This window comes from Toxorhynchites rutilus, chromosome 1 (assembly GCF_029784135.1).
Source record: "Toxorhynchites rutilus septentrionalis strain SRP chromosome 1, ASM2978413v1, whole genome shotgun sequence".
Classification (NCBI taxonomy): domain Eukaryota; kingdom Metazoa; phylum Arthropoda; class Insecta; order Diptera; family Culicidae; genus Toxorhynchites; species Toxorhynchites rutilus.
Window position 1 is genome coordinate 134,166,781 of NC_073744.1, and position 16,169 is coordinate 134,182,949.

The following is a 16,169-nucleotide window of genomic DNA, read 5'->3' on the forward strand; positions in this document are numbered from 1 at the left end:
TCAAAATCAACATCAAACAATGCAACGCGGTGTTTACAAAAGTGATGAGACTGCGGGGGCCACCAAAATCGTTTGCACCGTGAATAGTGGCTCCATCATTTGATGGTGGTATGTGTTGACTAGTTCTCTCTGTCTTCCCATCGTTTGCACCGGCAGCAGCTGACGGTCATCATCCATCAGACGACAGACGCATAATAGTGGATGCGATACACTACCCAGCTACTAGTGGCTATGAGTATGGTTTGGGGGCAATTCTCACCACCCCCCACACGGTCCTTCATCTCCCTTGCACTCCCCCCTGCCATCTACGCCTTCGTAGGTACGGTTCAAACGTTGGACACACCGCCGCAGCGCATCGTATCATGAAACACACCTGTACAGAAAACCCCACCCGTCGTCCTCCACAATACCTGCAGATCTTACGCGTTTGATGGTCGCTGTCCGATCGATAACAGTTCATCGGACATAGAAGAGTCCAGTCGCGTTCTAACCGTTTGCGAGCGTGGAAGTTTTCGTAGGTTTGGCGCCCCCGCAGAGAGTCCAGAAAATTTTCCTGAAGGACACATCCCGGAGGAGTGACCGTTCGCAGCAGGAATCATTGGGGCTGAGAGTTCTTGTTCGATGCATCGTGACTCGTGCTACAAGTTGTAATTATTACTGGTTGTGTTGTTTGTGTTGATAATAGTGACGTGTGTCGAATGCCAAAAAATCAGGTTGTTTGCGCGAGGCTTATAAATAACCCTCATTTTTAAAGTGTGAAATCGGACGTGATTCGAAAAAGGGGGCACATTTGTCAATCGCAATCGTTGCATCCATTGCCACAGCTGTTTTTTTTTTCAATTTTTTTGTGTTGGATAGTTTGCGTTCGAGGACTGCACAAAACAATCTCCAAAATGAACATGCTGCAGGATGATAATATTGATAACGCGATATCGGTATTTCGAAGCGAAAGGTAAGTTCACCGTGAGGTAAAATAGTGATAAACCGACATCACGCTTGGATGTTATTAAAGTGGAATAATATACAGCTGAGAACTGTCACTCTGTGTCGGCCACTTCGTGTGATGATATTCAATCTCCCCGGCAACAAATAATCCACAAACTAGTTGCAGCAACATGACACTGAACGGCGTGAATTGAACGGATGCAGAATTTCAATCGCGTGTGGGCGGACATTAGATGGGAATATAGTTGTGGGAAAAAACGGTGCGGTACCAACTTTGAGTGTGAATCAAATCAAGTTTGGTGACAAAAAAATGGTAGTAAAAATTATAGCCATTTATCATTCAAAAAGAAGACACGAGGAAGTATTTTTTTTCAATTATTCGTTTACACTTTTTTTGAGGTTGACTTTGTACTCAGCAATGCAAAAATTGTGAGGTCATTTATTTTGCTTCCTACAATATTTAACGCCATGAAGCTTTAGTGTGCTTCCTCGTGTGTAACTAAATTATAGATTGGAATTTAAATTGACATAAATATATTGATATTTTAATGATTAAAAAATGTTTGAAAATGGATAAAGAATGGATAAAGAATATGGAAGTCAATCATGCCGAATCTAGCTCTGAATGTTTAGTATATCAGAGACTTTTTGATTTGAAAAAAAGCAGCTTGCATTTCAATAAATAGCAACAGGTTCCAGATTGTGAACCAATATTATATTTTGTACAGTCAACCCTCCTATAACTCGGTGAGTGCGTACCGCGTTATATGGAAACCGCGCTTTAAGAAACTCGGATTTTGCATACAATCCAGGCTAATCCGTAGCGCGTTGTATGGAAATCGCGCTATAAGAAACTCAGAATGAGTACAAATCACATCATTCGTACGTAGTATGGAGACCAATAAGAGATCATGAAAAATTATAAAAAATAAAATAAAAAGTAGAAGGGGCCTAGGGGCACGGACAGAAGTTTGACGTAGGACTGTAATTGTTCAGAACAGTTGTTTTTTTAAATGTAATTCATTTCATTCTTCAGAAATCTGTTAGTTTAATTCTTTTGAAACTCTAAATCGTAGCCCTGAAAGGGGCGTCAAACGGTTTGTAGCGGTTTGTACTCATAATCGGGAGCAGTAACTTTTTCGGTGGAATAATGTTCGTTTGCAGACTATCACAATCAAGTCGTAATGGTGATTTCTGTGTGAGAGGTATGGATGTTACCACTTACGTCAGATCGCATCCACATTGTGTGGCCTTGCGCTGTCCTGATGGAACGCAACACATCTTCTGTAGGCCAATTCTGAGCGTTTCTGGTCAATCGCTAGTTTCAAACGGTTTATTTGTTGACAGTAGAGATCATAATTTAATGTATTGCACAGAGAAAAAATTTAAAAAAAATTAAACAAAAAATTCCAAACAAAAATTTTTGTTTGAAAATAAATTAAATTGCACGTATTTTACTGTTGCAATATTGACACCATGAACATCAAACACAATTTCATCGGCCTGGCTTGCATTTTCGAATTTATGAAATAAAAAGTGAAAAATGAACCGAATTTTCTCTTTGTTGACCTCCATTGTTAACACCGTGTAACTCACAACTGAACGGAACAAACAAAAAACAACAAAATTTTTTAATTTTTTGAAGTAGAACTACGTCTTTCATTAAGGGTGCCAAATCAGAAAACAGGTCACGTTTTTATGAAATAAAGTTAACGTTAATAACTATTTTTACCGCTAACGGATTTTGGCGATTTACATACCAAACGAATCGGAAATCCTCTAAGATTTGTTTGATATTCTATACATCAAAATCCTCTGGTGTGTGAATGGTTAAAATTCATGGAAACTATAAGCGTTTCCATTTTACCATACATTTGTTCTGCTGATTTGTGTGCTTTCCCGAACAGAGCTGTCAATAACGAGCAACTTATCGACGAGCAACGAAGGGGAAATCGTAAGATTTAAAGCCTCCGTGAACAAAGGAAAAGAAGAAGAACGAAGGGGAATATTTACCTAAAGTATAAACTGTGGATCTCGCTGAGGCAAACTTTCAGTCTCGTGCTGTTTTCAAAGCAATGAACATGGCTTGTTCTTCTTTGTTTTGCGTCATCACATGCCTTCGTTTCGGGTTGAGCTGTGGACGCGACCAAGTTATTCATTCGCTGATGTCTCTGACATTGCAATCATTGCATAAAACTGACGCCATTACATTAAGGTTCTAAGCTACACAATTGTGTGGAGAATCATCAAGCTAGGCTATCGTTGGCTCACCAAGAAAATGAATGTTCTGCAAAATTCTCTCCACCAAGGATGACAACTACGCTGATCTAGCCCGGCAATATTAACAGAAAGTGTTTTTGTTAAAAAAGAACGCAAAACGGAGATAAGCTTGTGTATATATGCTTCAAGCCATCGAGATATGGATATTCATGTGCGTACGTGCGTGTTTCATAACCCGTACGTAAAAATAGTTGCGTTAGGATATTAGTAATGAATCTCTGCTGAGGCAAATATTCAGTCTATTTCCAAGCAGTTAACAGGGTTGAGGCAATAGGGCTCTTGCTACACATACATGTAGAGCATCTGTTGGGCAAACATAATTTGTTTACATTCGTATCTTCTATGAAGCAGAAGCGGATTCATTATCAATCGACGTTCTTTTAGATGATTTAAACGTAGTTGCGATCTTTCTATTAGCGCGAAATGTTTCATAGAACTAACATTAACTTTGTGAAACAGTTAGGCAAGCTATTTACCGAACTAGAGCTTTTATGTGACGCATATTGCTTAACTTACTAGCACCTATTTCGCGATGTTCATTGAGCGACTTTCCACCTAGATTTCAATCGAAAAAATAACAGGAAAAGATTATCAGTATGTCTCGGGCTCACCTTCGAATGCTTCCTTGTATTTTCCATGAATTGGCCAATCGATGGATTTTCTTCGTTTCCGATCAATTTTCTTATAACCATATTTCACTTCTCCGCAGATCATTCAGGTACCCGGAAATCATATCTGAGGATTGGTTGATCTTTCTGGCTGAATATGTTCTTAATTTCAACATAATCATCTGCTTTTTTGCGAAACTAACCACCGATTAAGGATATCTGCACACGAATATTCATTATGGTTTACTTCTTCACGAGACCAGCATTTCAGGGCAAAAAGCACAAAGCCTAAATGGAAGCACACTTCCCCTAATCCAGCTATACAATCGCAATGTGCAATTTGCATTGTTTCTGTGAAACTTTTTGAATAATCAATCTGCTTCCATTAATACGGATCATACCCAAAAACAGAAATTTCGATTTTTCTCTGCTTTGACACTGAAAGTGAATATTTTTATGTAAAGAGACATATATTCGCATGTTATTAATATAGTGTAGCGCGTAATTTCTATAACTAAAGGGTGGGTCACATCAAATTGCATCACGGAAAAAACGCTGTAGAAATTTAATTTTTAGGAATTCTACCTTCAGCTTTCGCTTATAATCAGATAAGAGTGTATATATCACGTTGGCCATGCTTCACTGTCAATTTTTCGTAAATTTGGAAAAATGTCATCGAACGAAAAAGAGCGTCGTGAATTAATCCTGTGCACTCATTTCGAGAATCCGGAATTGTCACATCGGGACATCGGTAAGATGCTGGGAATCGTCCAATCCACGGTCAGCAGAGTACTAAAGGGTGTGTCACATCAAATTGCATCACGGAAAAAATGCTGTAGAAATGCGCCCAGTAGACCGATCCTTTTGAAAATTTTAGACAGTAAAATAAAAACTATTAAACAACTTTTGGCATTTTCTTTTTATTCATACTTCGAGCCCAAGCCCGTATGCTCGCACCTTCCTCTTTACCCCGTCCATAAGGTTCTGTACAACGTCAGGTTGTAGTTTTTTTTAAACAGAAATCCATTTTCTCTTGAAGTCCGCCTCAGATTTGACAACTTTTGGGTTCTTCCGGAGGGCCTGCTTCATAATCGCCCAATATTTCTCTATTGGGCGAAGCTCCGGCGCGTTGAGCGGGTTCATTTCCTTTGGCACGAAGGTGACCCCGTTGGCTTCGTACCACTCCAACACGTCCTTTGAATAGTGGCACGAAGCGAGATCCGGCCAGAAGATGGTCGGGCCCTCGTGCTGCTTCAATGGTTGTAGTACGCGCTTCTGTAGGCACTCCTTAAGGTAAACCTGCCCGTTTACTGTGCCGGTCATCATGAAGGGGCGCTCCGCTTTCCGCAAAAGCAGATCGCTTGCCACACCATGTACTTTTTGGCAAACTTGAATAGTTTCTGCTTGCGAATCTCCTCCGGAACGCTGAATTTGTCCTCTGCGGAGAAGAACAACAGGCCCGGCAGCTGACGAAAGTCCGCTTTGACGTAGGTTTCGTCGTCCATTACCAGGCAATACGGCTTCGTCAGCATTTCGGTGTACAGCTTCCGGGCTCGCGTCTTCCCCACCATGTTTTGCCTTTCGTCGCGGTTAGGAGCCTTCTGAACCTTGTATGTACGCAGGCCCTCCCGCTGCTTGGTCCGCTGGACGAATGAACTTGACAAATTCAGCTTATTGGCGACATCCCGGACCGAACTTCTCGGATCACGTCTAAACTGCTTAACTATGCGCTTGTGATCTTTTTCACTGACGGAGCATCCATTTTTGCCGTTCTTCACCTTCCGGTCGATGGTTAGGTTCTCGAAGTATCGTTTTAGTACTCTGCTGACCGTGGATTGGACGATTCCCAGCATCTTACCGATGTCCCGATGTGACAACTCCGGATTCTCGAAATGAGTGCACAGGATTAATTCACGACGCTCTTTTTCGTTCGACGACATTTTTCCAAATTTACGAAAAATTTACAGTGAAGCATGCCCAACGTGATCTATACACTCTTATCTGATTATAAGCGAAAGCTGAAGATATAATTCCTAAAAATTAAATTTCTACAGCGTTTTTTCCGTGATGCAATTTGATGTGACACACCCTTTAAAACGATACTTCGAGAACCTAACCATCGACCGGAAGGTGAAAAGCAGCAAAAATGGATGCTCCGTCAGTGAAAAAGATCACAAGCGCGTAATTAAGCAGTTTAGACGTGATCCGAGAAGTTCGGTTCGGGATGTCGCCAATAAGCTGAATTTGTCAAGTTCATTCGTCTAGCGGACCAAGCAGCGGGAGGGCCTGCGTACATACAAGGTTCAGAAGGCTCCTAACCGCGACGAAAGGCAAAACATGGTGGGGAAGACGGGAGCCCGGAAGCTGTACACCGAAATGCTAACGAAGCCGCATTGCCTGGTAATGGACGACGAAACCTACGTCATAGCGGACTTTCGTCAGCTGCCGGGCCTGTTGTTCTTCTCCGCAGAGGACAAATTCAGCGTTCCGGAGGAGATTCGCAAGCAGAAACTATCCAAGTTTGCCAAAAAGTACATGGTGTGGCAAGCGATCTGCTCTTGCGGAAAGCGGAGCGCCCCCTTCGTGATGACCGGCACGGTAAACGGGCAGGTTTACCTTAAGGAGTGCCTACAGAAGCGCTTACTACCACTATTGAAGCAGCACGAGGGCCTGACCATCTTCTCGCCGGATCTCGCTTCGTGTCACTATTCAAAGGACGTGTTGGAGTGGTACGAAGCCAACGGGGTCACCTTCGTGCCAAAGGAAATGAACCCGCCCAACGCGCCGGAGCTTCGCCCAATAGAGAAATATTGGGCGATTATGAAGCAGGCCCTCCGGAAGAACCCAAAAGTTGTCAAATCGGAGGCGGACTTCAAGAGAAAATGGATTTCTGTTCAAAAAAAAACTACAACCTGACATTGTACAGAACCTTATGGACGGGGTAAAGAGGAAGGTGCGAGCATACGGGCTTGGGCTCGAAGTATGAATAAAAAGAAAATGCCAAAAGTAGTTTAATAGTTTTTATTTTACTGTCTAAAATTTTCAAAAGGATCGGTCTGTTTGTGTGGGTTGCTACCGCCTTGTTGTGTTGTTGTTGATTTGCTGCTGCTGTTGTTGCTGTTGCTGTTGGGTTGCTGCTTGTCTAGAAGCTGGCAATGTTGTTCTACAATAACATACCAGTGATGGGGTGAAGTTAACCCTCCCTTTGTTAAGGGAGAAGAACTCACATTACTTTGGACGCTGCGGTTGAAGGCACAGTGCCAAAGGGAAGATTCCATCTTGATGTTATTATGTCGGTTGAGGAACTTCAGTTTTTTTGTTTATAAACTCGTACTGGTGAGTGAAACCATTTGATCTTGTATGGAAGCAGACTACCTCAGCAGCAGACTCATTTCCACTTCCTTCATATGAAGCACGTTGCATGCTCATAAATATTCAAACACTAAAAGAACGCCGTGAATTTGCAATGCATTCTTTTGTTAATGACCTAATTTCGCAACGAGTACAGTCAGCTGAATTACTAGAAAAACTAAATTTCTATGTACCTGGGCGTCAACTAAGAACGCGAAATTTGTTTCTAACCAAAACATCCAGAACAAATTATGCAAATAACGCCCCTATCAATCGCATGATGCGTATATACAATCAGCACTGCGAAATAATTGACACAACAATGAATAAAAAACAGCTAAAATGAAACATGTACCGCAAAAATAATATTTAACCTAAGAAAACATTGTAACATTAGTGTATAAGTGTGTAGTCTACATTTGTTTGACGAAATGAATAAATATAAATACTGGGCGAATTTCTACAGCGTTTTTTCCGTGATGCAATTTGATGTGACACACCCTTTATTTCGCTAAAATAATTATTTAAACAAAGCTGAATCTTGTCGATACATACAAATCATATGCAGCGATTTCTGTTGCCTGCCCAACAGATCACTAGTCTAAGTCAATTGCGAAAAAGGCCACCGGAATAGCGTTCGAGGTAAGTTTTCAAAGCATTGACATGAAACAAATTGCGTCATACGATCAACTAGTATATTGTTCTATTCCCAGCAAACATTAAATCGTATAATTTTGCACGTGCCAAGTCTTACAAGAAATCCGAATAAATCATAATCGCATATAATATCAATCAAAGTATGTATCGTGTATATTTGAAATCGCATAAAATGTAAAAACTCGATTTTATATACCATTTTCAAATTAAGTCGCAATTCGGTATAATAAACATCAATTTTATGGTGTACATTGTTGTAAAATACATTTAATCCGCATCATATGCGTATATTACCCTGATGCAGTTTGTGTGTCGTATAAGCGTATAATTTAAATCGATTCAGTACTGTAGTAAATCGTGTTGCATGCTGAAGAAAATCATGAAACAGTAAATCATATTAGATCCTAATAAAGATCATATTACATCATATTGAAATGTCAATGAAATGCTGATGCACTCGAAAGTTTTAACCGCTGTTGAATTAAATTTCAGATAGCCGCGCGAGATAGCTGGTGGATGATAATCCAGACGACCGGAGTTCGAACTCACATCGGAGCAGTTTTCAACATAAATCTGTGCCATTTTAAACATTCATATTCCACTCCCAACACAAGTCAATCAGACAATTATTATTTCTACAAACATAAATACTCATATATAAAAATGGCGATTCGTGAGGCTATAATAAACTTTTTTTTTCTATGTCTGTAATAAATCGTATATGAGTATGGCAAAAGTCGTATTTGTTGCTTTGACAATTCATGAATATATTCATATTAGATCGCAATTCAATTTCAACTTAATCGCTATTATAGCCGGTCAAAGTTGCATATTCATCCAAACAAATTCGGTAAGCATTTGCCATGTATGTATATGGCCTCCACTTTTGCATGCATATGCCAGTTAGGCTTATTATATGCCAACCAAATTTTAGGGCATATGGCATATGCTTGTTAAACGATTTAATGTTTGCTGGGTTGTTCTGCGATGGCAAGAATGAATCATAAATCAATTATTGTCAACTGATTCTACAATAAAAAAAATCATTTCAGGGCGATCAAACCATTCTACTAAAAATTATTTCTAAAATTTCACAGCATTATAAAATCATATCCAAAGTTATTAACAAGCGACTTATATAAAATAACAGAGTAGCTCTACGTCAACAATGCGGTCGTATCTTGGGCACAGCCTCCTATATTTTTTTTTAGTTTGAAATGCCACCTTTACAACGAGCTTGAAATTGAAATTGTATGATCGATATTACGCGAAATATTGATCTCTAAAGCCAAACAACGAGTACTAAATAATGGTAATAAATAAATTTAACAATTTTCCCCAACCTAATATAAACATATCCAGTTAAAATCATGCATTGGGTGCACGAAAAATTCTGATGGGACGTTGTTGAACAAAAACCGTGCTATAAGAGTACCGCGTTATAGGAGGGATGTCGCAATTTCATCTCCGCGTTATATGGAAACCGCGTTATAGAAGAGTTGACTGTACTTGAACATCGCGGGACTGTCAACAAATTACGTAATGTTATGTCAGATTGTTGAGGATAAGCGTCCATTTTTAGTCCTCTTGTCTGAAACACACGTTATTGAAATAGAATCATAAAACTCTAATTGACCATGTTTATTCCAATTTTGATGCTATTTATCACGGATACCAATTTGAGTTTAACCGATCATGAGACTTTAATTCTCAATATTGTAGATAATCTCGTGGTAAACGAAGATGTTGTGAAATTAAAGTCCTGGAGGAAATATGCGAAGCATGCTGTTTCGAATCTCGTAGTGAGAGACCTGGATTTTCCATCCGAGGTCGGTAATCTAGATGAATCAGCGGCGGTTTTAACGATTACCTTAAAAACGGGTACAAATCGTCTTGTTACGCAAAAATTTGTAACTATGGAAAACTCGAACAGCTGGTACAATTTGCATCTTTTACGCCTTAAACGTGAGAGAGACAGATGGTACATAGAAATTTTGTCGAACAAATGATGGAAATCATTGGAATATGTACATGAACGCGCGCAATAGATATTCACAATCGATTAAGAAAACTCGTTGTGAATATATTCAGAGGAAGATTGATCTGCATCAAGGCAACAGCAAGGAGTTATGGAAAATTTTGAATGTTTGTTAAGGCCTAGTAATTGCAAACCGCGGTCCAAAACATTTAATGGCACACTTGAACAGTCTAAACAGGCTATATCATCTAAGATTAACGATTATTGTATCAATAGTGTTTCATTGATTAATCAGTCCATTGAATTGGTCGATGAACCTGATGAAATAAAACAGCCGGTTAATAGTAGTTGTAGGTTTGAAAGTTTTCACCCAATCGCATTAAACGAACTTAGAACTATTTGCTATTATTTTATTTAGAAAAAACGGCTGGAGTGGATAATGTCAAGGTTACTTCCATGTCATCGATCACATCTTGCTGGACCTTATCAATAAATCCTTGCTAACTGGGCATGTGTCTAAGGTTTAATAGTTCCAATTCAAAAGGTTGCTGGAACGATCAAAGCCGCAGAGTTTCGTCTCATCAATATGTTGCACACGCTAGAGAAAATATTAGAAGTAGTCGTTAAAGGCCAGCTGCTGGAATATTTAAATTGCAATGCTTTGCTAATACCAGAACAATCGGGATATCGGGAAGGTCATTCCTGTGAAACCGCATTGAACTTGGTATTAGCAAAATGGGAAGAGAAGCTAGAGTGCAAAGAGAATATCATTGCTGTTTTCTTGGATCTAAAACGCGCTTTCCAAACAATTTCTAGGCCCTTGTTGTCGAACACGATTAAGCGCTTTAGATTTACGACTACTGCAAATAAATGATTTAAAAGCTTTTTAAATGACAGAACTTAACGGACTATTTTTAATGATTCAATTCCCAATCCCCTAGGGAATAATCTTGGAGTACCTCAGGGAAGTGTATTAGAGCCCCTTTTGTTTATTATGTATATCAGTGACATGCGAAGAGTTTTACGATTTTGTGAGATCAATTTTTTTGCAGATGATACTATGTTAGTCATTAAGATCAGGTCGTTTTACATTTGAATGGAGATTTATATCCGTTAAGTAGATGGTCGAAGTATAAACAATTGAAATTGAACATAAAGCCTGCCCACGTTGAATTTCGGTCACCAAGATGATGCCAGTAAAACAAAAATTCACGTAATACAACAAAACCGATTGTTTATTTCAGTAAAATTCAGTAAAATAGACTTATATCGAAAACAAGGAAAGCTTACTTCGATGTTAATTACGTTGTCTGTAAAATTCACGAACTTTCTTGGAAACATCTGCCATTAGGTTCCGTACAGTATCCTCAGATATGCTGGCGACGGCGCTTTTCCATCTCCTCTTGAAATCATTAATGTCATTCGCTTTCTTCTTAATTTCGAATAGTTTTCGCTTAATCAGGACCCAGTACTTTTCCACTGGGCGAAGTTGTGGACAGTTCGGTGGATTTGCTGTTTTTGGCACATATTTGACCTCATGTGCATTATACCATTCCAGGATGGATTTTGCATAGTGACAAGAGGCCAAACCTGGCCAAAACAACGCTGGAGAGTCGTGGCTTCTTATGAATGATAGCAACCGCTTCTGGAGACATTCCTTCTCGTAGACATATTTGTTGATAGGGCCGGTAGACACGAAAGAATTGGATTTTCGGCCACAACTGCATATGGCCTGCCAAACCAAGTACTTTTTGGAGAATTTAGACTGCTTCTTGGTCCGGAAATACTCGGCTACGGCATTTCTTCGCATTGCAGTATATAAAGTGAGACCCGGAAGCTATTTGAAGTCTTCGAGAACATAAGTTTCATTGTCCATTATGGTGCATGAACATTTTTGCAAAAACTGGGTGTAGAGCACCTTAGCACGGCTTTTTGCAGTGAAAGTTTGCTTATCATCACGATTGGGCACCTTTTTCACTTTGTATGCCTTCAGTTCATGCCTCTGCTTCTTTTTTTGTACATATGATTTTGATTTTCCAACCTTTCGAGCCACATTTCTAACTGAAAGGTTGGGATGTTTCTCATTAATGGTCACCACCTATCGGTCCATCTGTCGGGAGCATACTTTTCGATTTGTTTCGCTTCCAACCTTCCGATCCACAGTTAAGCGCTGGTCAAACGATTTACACACACTAAACACGGTACTCTTCGGCAGTTTTACCTTTTTGGCGAGATCGCGTACCGACAGTTTGCTCCCGTTCGCGCAAAATGCGTTTGCGTACTTCCATTTGATTCGACAATTTAAGAGGCACTGTATTTAACACATAAAGGGTGTGTCACATCAAATTGCATCACGGAAAAAACGCTGTAGAAATTTATTTTTTAGGAATTATATCTTCAGCTTTCGCTTATAATCAGATAAGAGTGTATAGATCACGTTGGCCATGCTTCACTGTAAATTTTTGGTAAATTTGGAAAAATGTCGTCGAACGAAAAAGAGCGTCGTGAATTAATCCTGTGCACTCATTTCGAGAATCCGGAGTTGTCACATCGGGACATCGGTAAGATGCTGGGAATCGTCCAATCCACGGTCAGCAGAGTACTAAAACGATACTTCGAGAACCTAACCATCGACCGGAAGGTGAAGAACGGCAAAAATGGATGCTCCGTCAGTGAAAAAGATCACAAGCGCGTAGTTAAGCAGTTTAGACGTGATCCGAGAAGTTCGGTTCGGGATGTCACCAATAAGCTGAATTTGTCAAGTTCATTCGTCTAGCGGACCAAGCAGCGGGAGGGCCTGCGTACATACAAGGTTCAGAAGGCTCCTAACCGCGACGAAAGGCAAAACATGGTGGGGAAGACGGGAGCCCGGAAGCTGTACACCGAAATGCTGACGAAGCCGCATTGCCTGGTAATGGACGACGAAACCTACGTCAAAGCGGACTTTCGTCAGCTGCCGGGCCTGTTGTTCTTCTCCGCAGAGGACAAATTCAGCGTTCCGGAGGAGATTCGCAAGCAGAAACTATCCAAGTTTGCCAAAAAATACATGATGTGGCAAGCGATCTGCTCTTGCGGAAAGCGGAGCGCCCCCTTCGTGATGACCGGCACGGTAAACGGGCAGGTTTACCTTAAGGAGTGCCTACAGAAGCGCTTACAACCACTATTAAAGCAGCACGAGGGCCCGACCATCTTCTGGCCGGATCTCGCTTCGTGTCACTATTCAAAGGACGTGTTGGAGTGGTACGAAGCCAACAGGGTCACCTTCGTACCAAAGGAAATTAACCTGCCCAACGCGCCGGAGCTTCGCCCAATAGAGAAATATTGGGTGATTATGAAGCAGGCCCTCCGGAAGAACCCAAAAGTTGTCAAATCGGAGGCGGGCTTCAAGAGTAAATGGATTTCTGTTCAAATAAAAAACTACAACTTGACGTTGTACAGAACCTTATGGACGGGGTAAAGAGGAAGGTGCGAGCATAAGGGCTTGGGCTCGAAGTATGAATAAAAAGAAAATGCCAAAAGTTGTTTAGTAGTTTTTATTTTACTGTCTAAAATTTTCAAAAGGATCGGTCTACTGGGCGAATTTCTACAGCGTTTTTTCCGTGATGCAATTTGATGTGACACACCCTTTAAAAGCTGTGTTTTATTAACAGCCGAACGAGTTGTTTTTTTAAATTTTTATGACGAAGATCTTTACTGACGAAGTTTTATACGAACGGATAATTTAATGTAGACATTTTTTTTGCAATTTGTTTTCAATTTTTCCAATGAATCAGACGAAGTTTTTTTTTTTTGAACGGATTATATTAGGTAGACTATTTAAATTTTTTAAATTATCTTTTTTCAATTTGGATTGATCTTTATAATGTCTGTCATGAACTTGATGATGATGAACTATTTTTATATTTATTTTGTCGTTTCTATAGTTGTATTAGTTAAAAAAAGTTGAAAAAAAGTTGTCTACAAAAGTTTGAGCGTCGCGCGCGAGACACAGATATAAAGAATATTAAATTGAAAGACTTTTTAAGTGCCGGTCTAGAAATAATTCGTAAAGGAATTTTTCTCGACTTCTCTAAATGAAGGTAATCCTATTCAATCCAAAACAAGGCTGTCGGTTGGACTTGTGCTCTGGTGGATCACTTGGCTGCAAGGGCCTCGTCGGGACCGTATCGGCTCGGTGGCGGAAATGACTGAGCATTGGCTTGTCGTTTGACATTGCAATTTTTTGAACTTATATCAATAAATAAAATCAATTCGTTTTTTATGTTTGCTAAACTGATTTCAATATTGAGAAAAAAATAAATAAATTATCTTTTAGATAACTCGTCTAGCTCAAACCTCTGTAGGGAAAGGAGGCGGGACCATCATCATCATCATTATCATCACCTCTGGTGTCCATGAACATGTTTATGCAAAAAGGCAAATCCAAAATGACCGCCCCCACAAAATGGCGCCATATATATTTTTTTTTCAAAACTTCATCAATATGGGTATCAAATGAAAGAGTGCTCGACTGGTAGAACATAGCAGATCATGAAAAATCCAAATCCAAGATGGCCGCAGTCCCAGTAATAACTTTTTAAATAGTTTCATTCAGCTTGACCTGTTTGTATGTATGTTTGAATATTTATAGGACTGTCCCACATTGATAGAAAATTGAACCCGTTCCTGTCGACTGTTTGATCTGAAATTTGGAAGACACGTTTAATTCTACTGTAGTTTTAAAACTGCGTATTACATGATCTTGAAAAATTCAATTTGGCCGTCGCTAAAGAATGGCTGAACATGGTGAACACAAAACATAATAAACAACATAAATTCAAAAAGGTCACCGCCACTAAATGGTCGACAATGTATTTTTCGCAATCCCCTCAATATCGGAATCAAATGAAATGATTTGACTAATAGAATACCGTACATCATGAAAATATTCCGCAGAAAATTAGGTAAGAAATAAACGTTGGATTTCCATTATCCAAAGTTAGTATCCAAAGTCGTTTCATCATATACCCCACGATTTTATTTTAGTCTCTCTAGAATAATAAAGGAATTGATGTTATAACTAACCGCTACTTGCCTAATTATTTTCTAGCTTTTAGTACAGTTTTGCAAACCGTTTAACTTAAAAAAATTTTTTTACTTATTTTATTTTCTAGTATTTAGTGAAGTATCTGTATCATTAGTATATTTCTCTACAATAAAACTATTCAACTTTATTTTTAATTTTTATTTCTTACCTGTCTTTCTACGGAATATTTTATGATGTACTGTATTCTATTAGTCAGATAATTTCATTTGATACCGATATTGAGGGACTTGCAAAAAAAAACATAATCAACCATTCAGTGTCGGTGACCTATTCCAGTTAATGTTGTTCATAGTGTCAACAGGAACGGGGTCAATTTTCTATTAATGTGAGGCAGTCCTATAAACATTCAAACATTTTTTTTTATTCTTTATTTGAGAGGTTTTCAGCCTCCTGGGCTGGTTCGCCTACATTCAAACATACATATAAACAGGTCAAGCAGAATGAAACCATTTAAAAAGTAAATGTTTATTTGGGAACTGTGGTCATCTTGGATATTGGTTTTTCATGATCTACTGTGTTCTATCAGTCGAGCACTTTCATATGATACCCATATTGATGGAGCTTTGGAAAAAATAATACATACATAATAATACATTTTTCATAAATAACTGTATTCTACTAGTCAAGCCCTTTAATTTGATACTCATATGGATAGGATTCTCAGAAAATATGTAATCCGCCATTTTGCAGTGACCGCCATCTTGGATTTACATTTTTCATAAATAACTGTATTCTACTTGTCAAGCCTTTTCATTTGATACCCATATTGATAGGATTGTAAAAAATATATATGGCGCCATCTTGGCGGCCATTTTCGATTTGCATTTTCCATAAATAACTATATTCTACTAGTCAAGCCCTTTCATTTGATACCCATATTGATGGGGTTCTGAGAAAATATGAAATCCACCATTTTGCAGTGGCCGCCATTTTGGATTTGCATTTTTCATAATTAACTGAATTCTACTAGTTAAATCCTTCCATTTGATACCCATATTAGCTATTCAATATGGAATTATTGTACAAATTATTCAAAATTGCCGAAAATCTAAAATAAAATACTCCGGATAATCGAGTCTCCGGATAATGGTGTCCGACCTGTATTCTAGCGGCTGCATAAGTTGCCCGTTATTGACAGATCTGTTCGGGAAAGCACACAAATGGACAGAATAAATGTATGGGGAGATGGGAATGCATCAATTAGAACCATATTCAGACTATGGCATTGTAATGTATAGCATATCAAACAAATCTTAGAAAAATT

The 16,169-nt window shown here is 39.1% G+C and overlaps 1 protein-coding gene across 1 annotated transcript in view; it reads left to right on the forward strand.

Annotated features, from left to right (window-relative positions):
* The first annotated feature begins 465 nt into the window (after positions 1-465).
* Positions 466-16,169, forward strand: part of LOC129772814 (short-chain dehydrogenase/reductase family 16C member 6) — a 73,728-nt gene continuing 58,024 nt past the window's right edge. Inside the window, exon 1 of the mRNA XM_055776303.1 lies at positions 466-952. Within this exon, the coding sequence (XP_055632278.1) occupies positions 894-952 (59 nt within the window). The 5' untranslated portion in view covers positions 466-893. The remainder of the gene's footprint in view (positions 953-16,169) is intronic.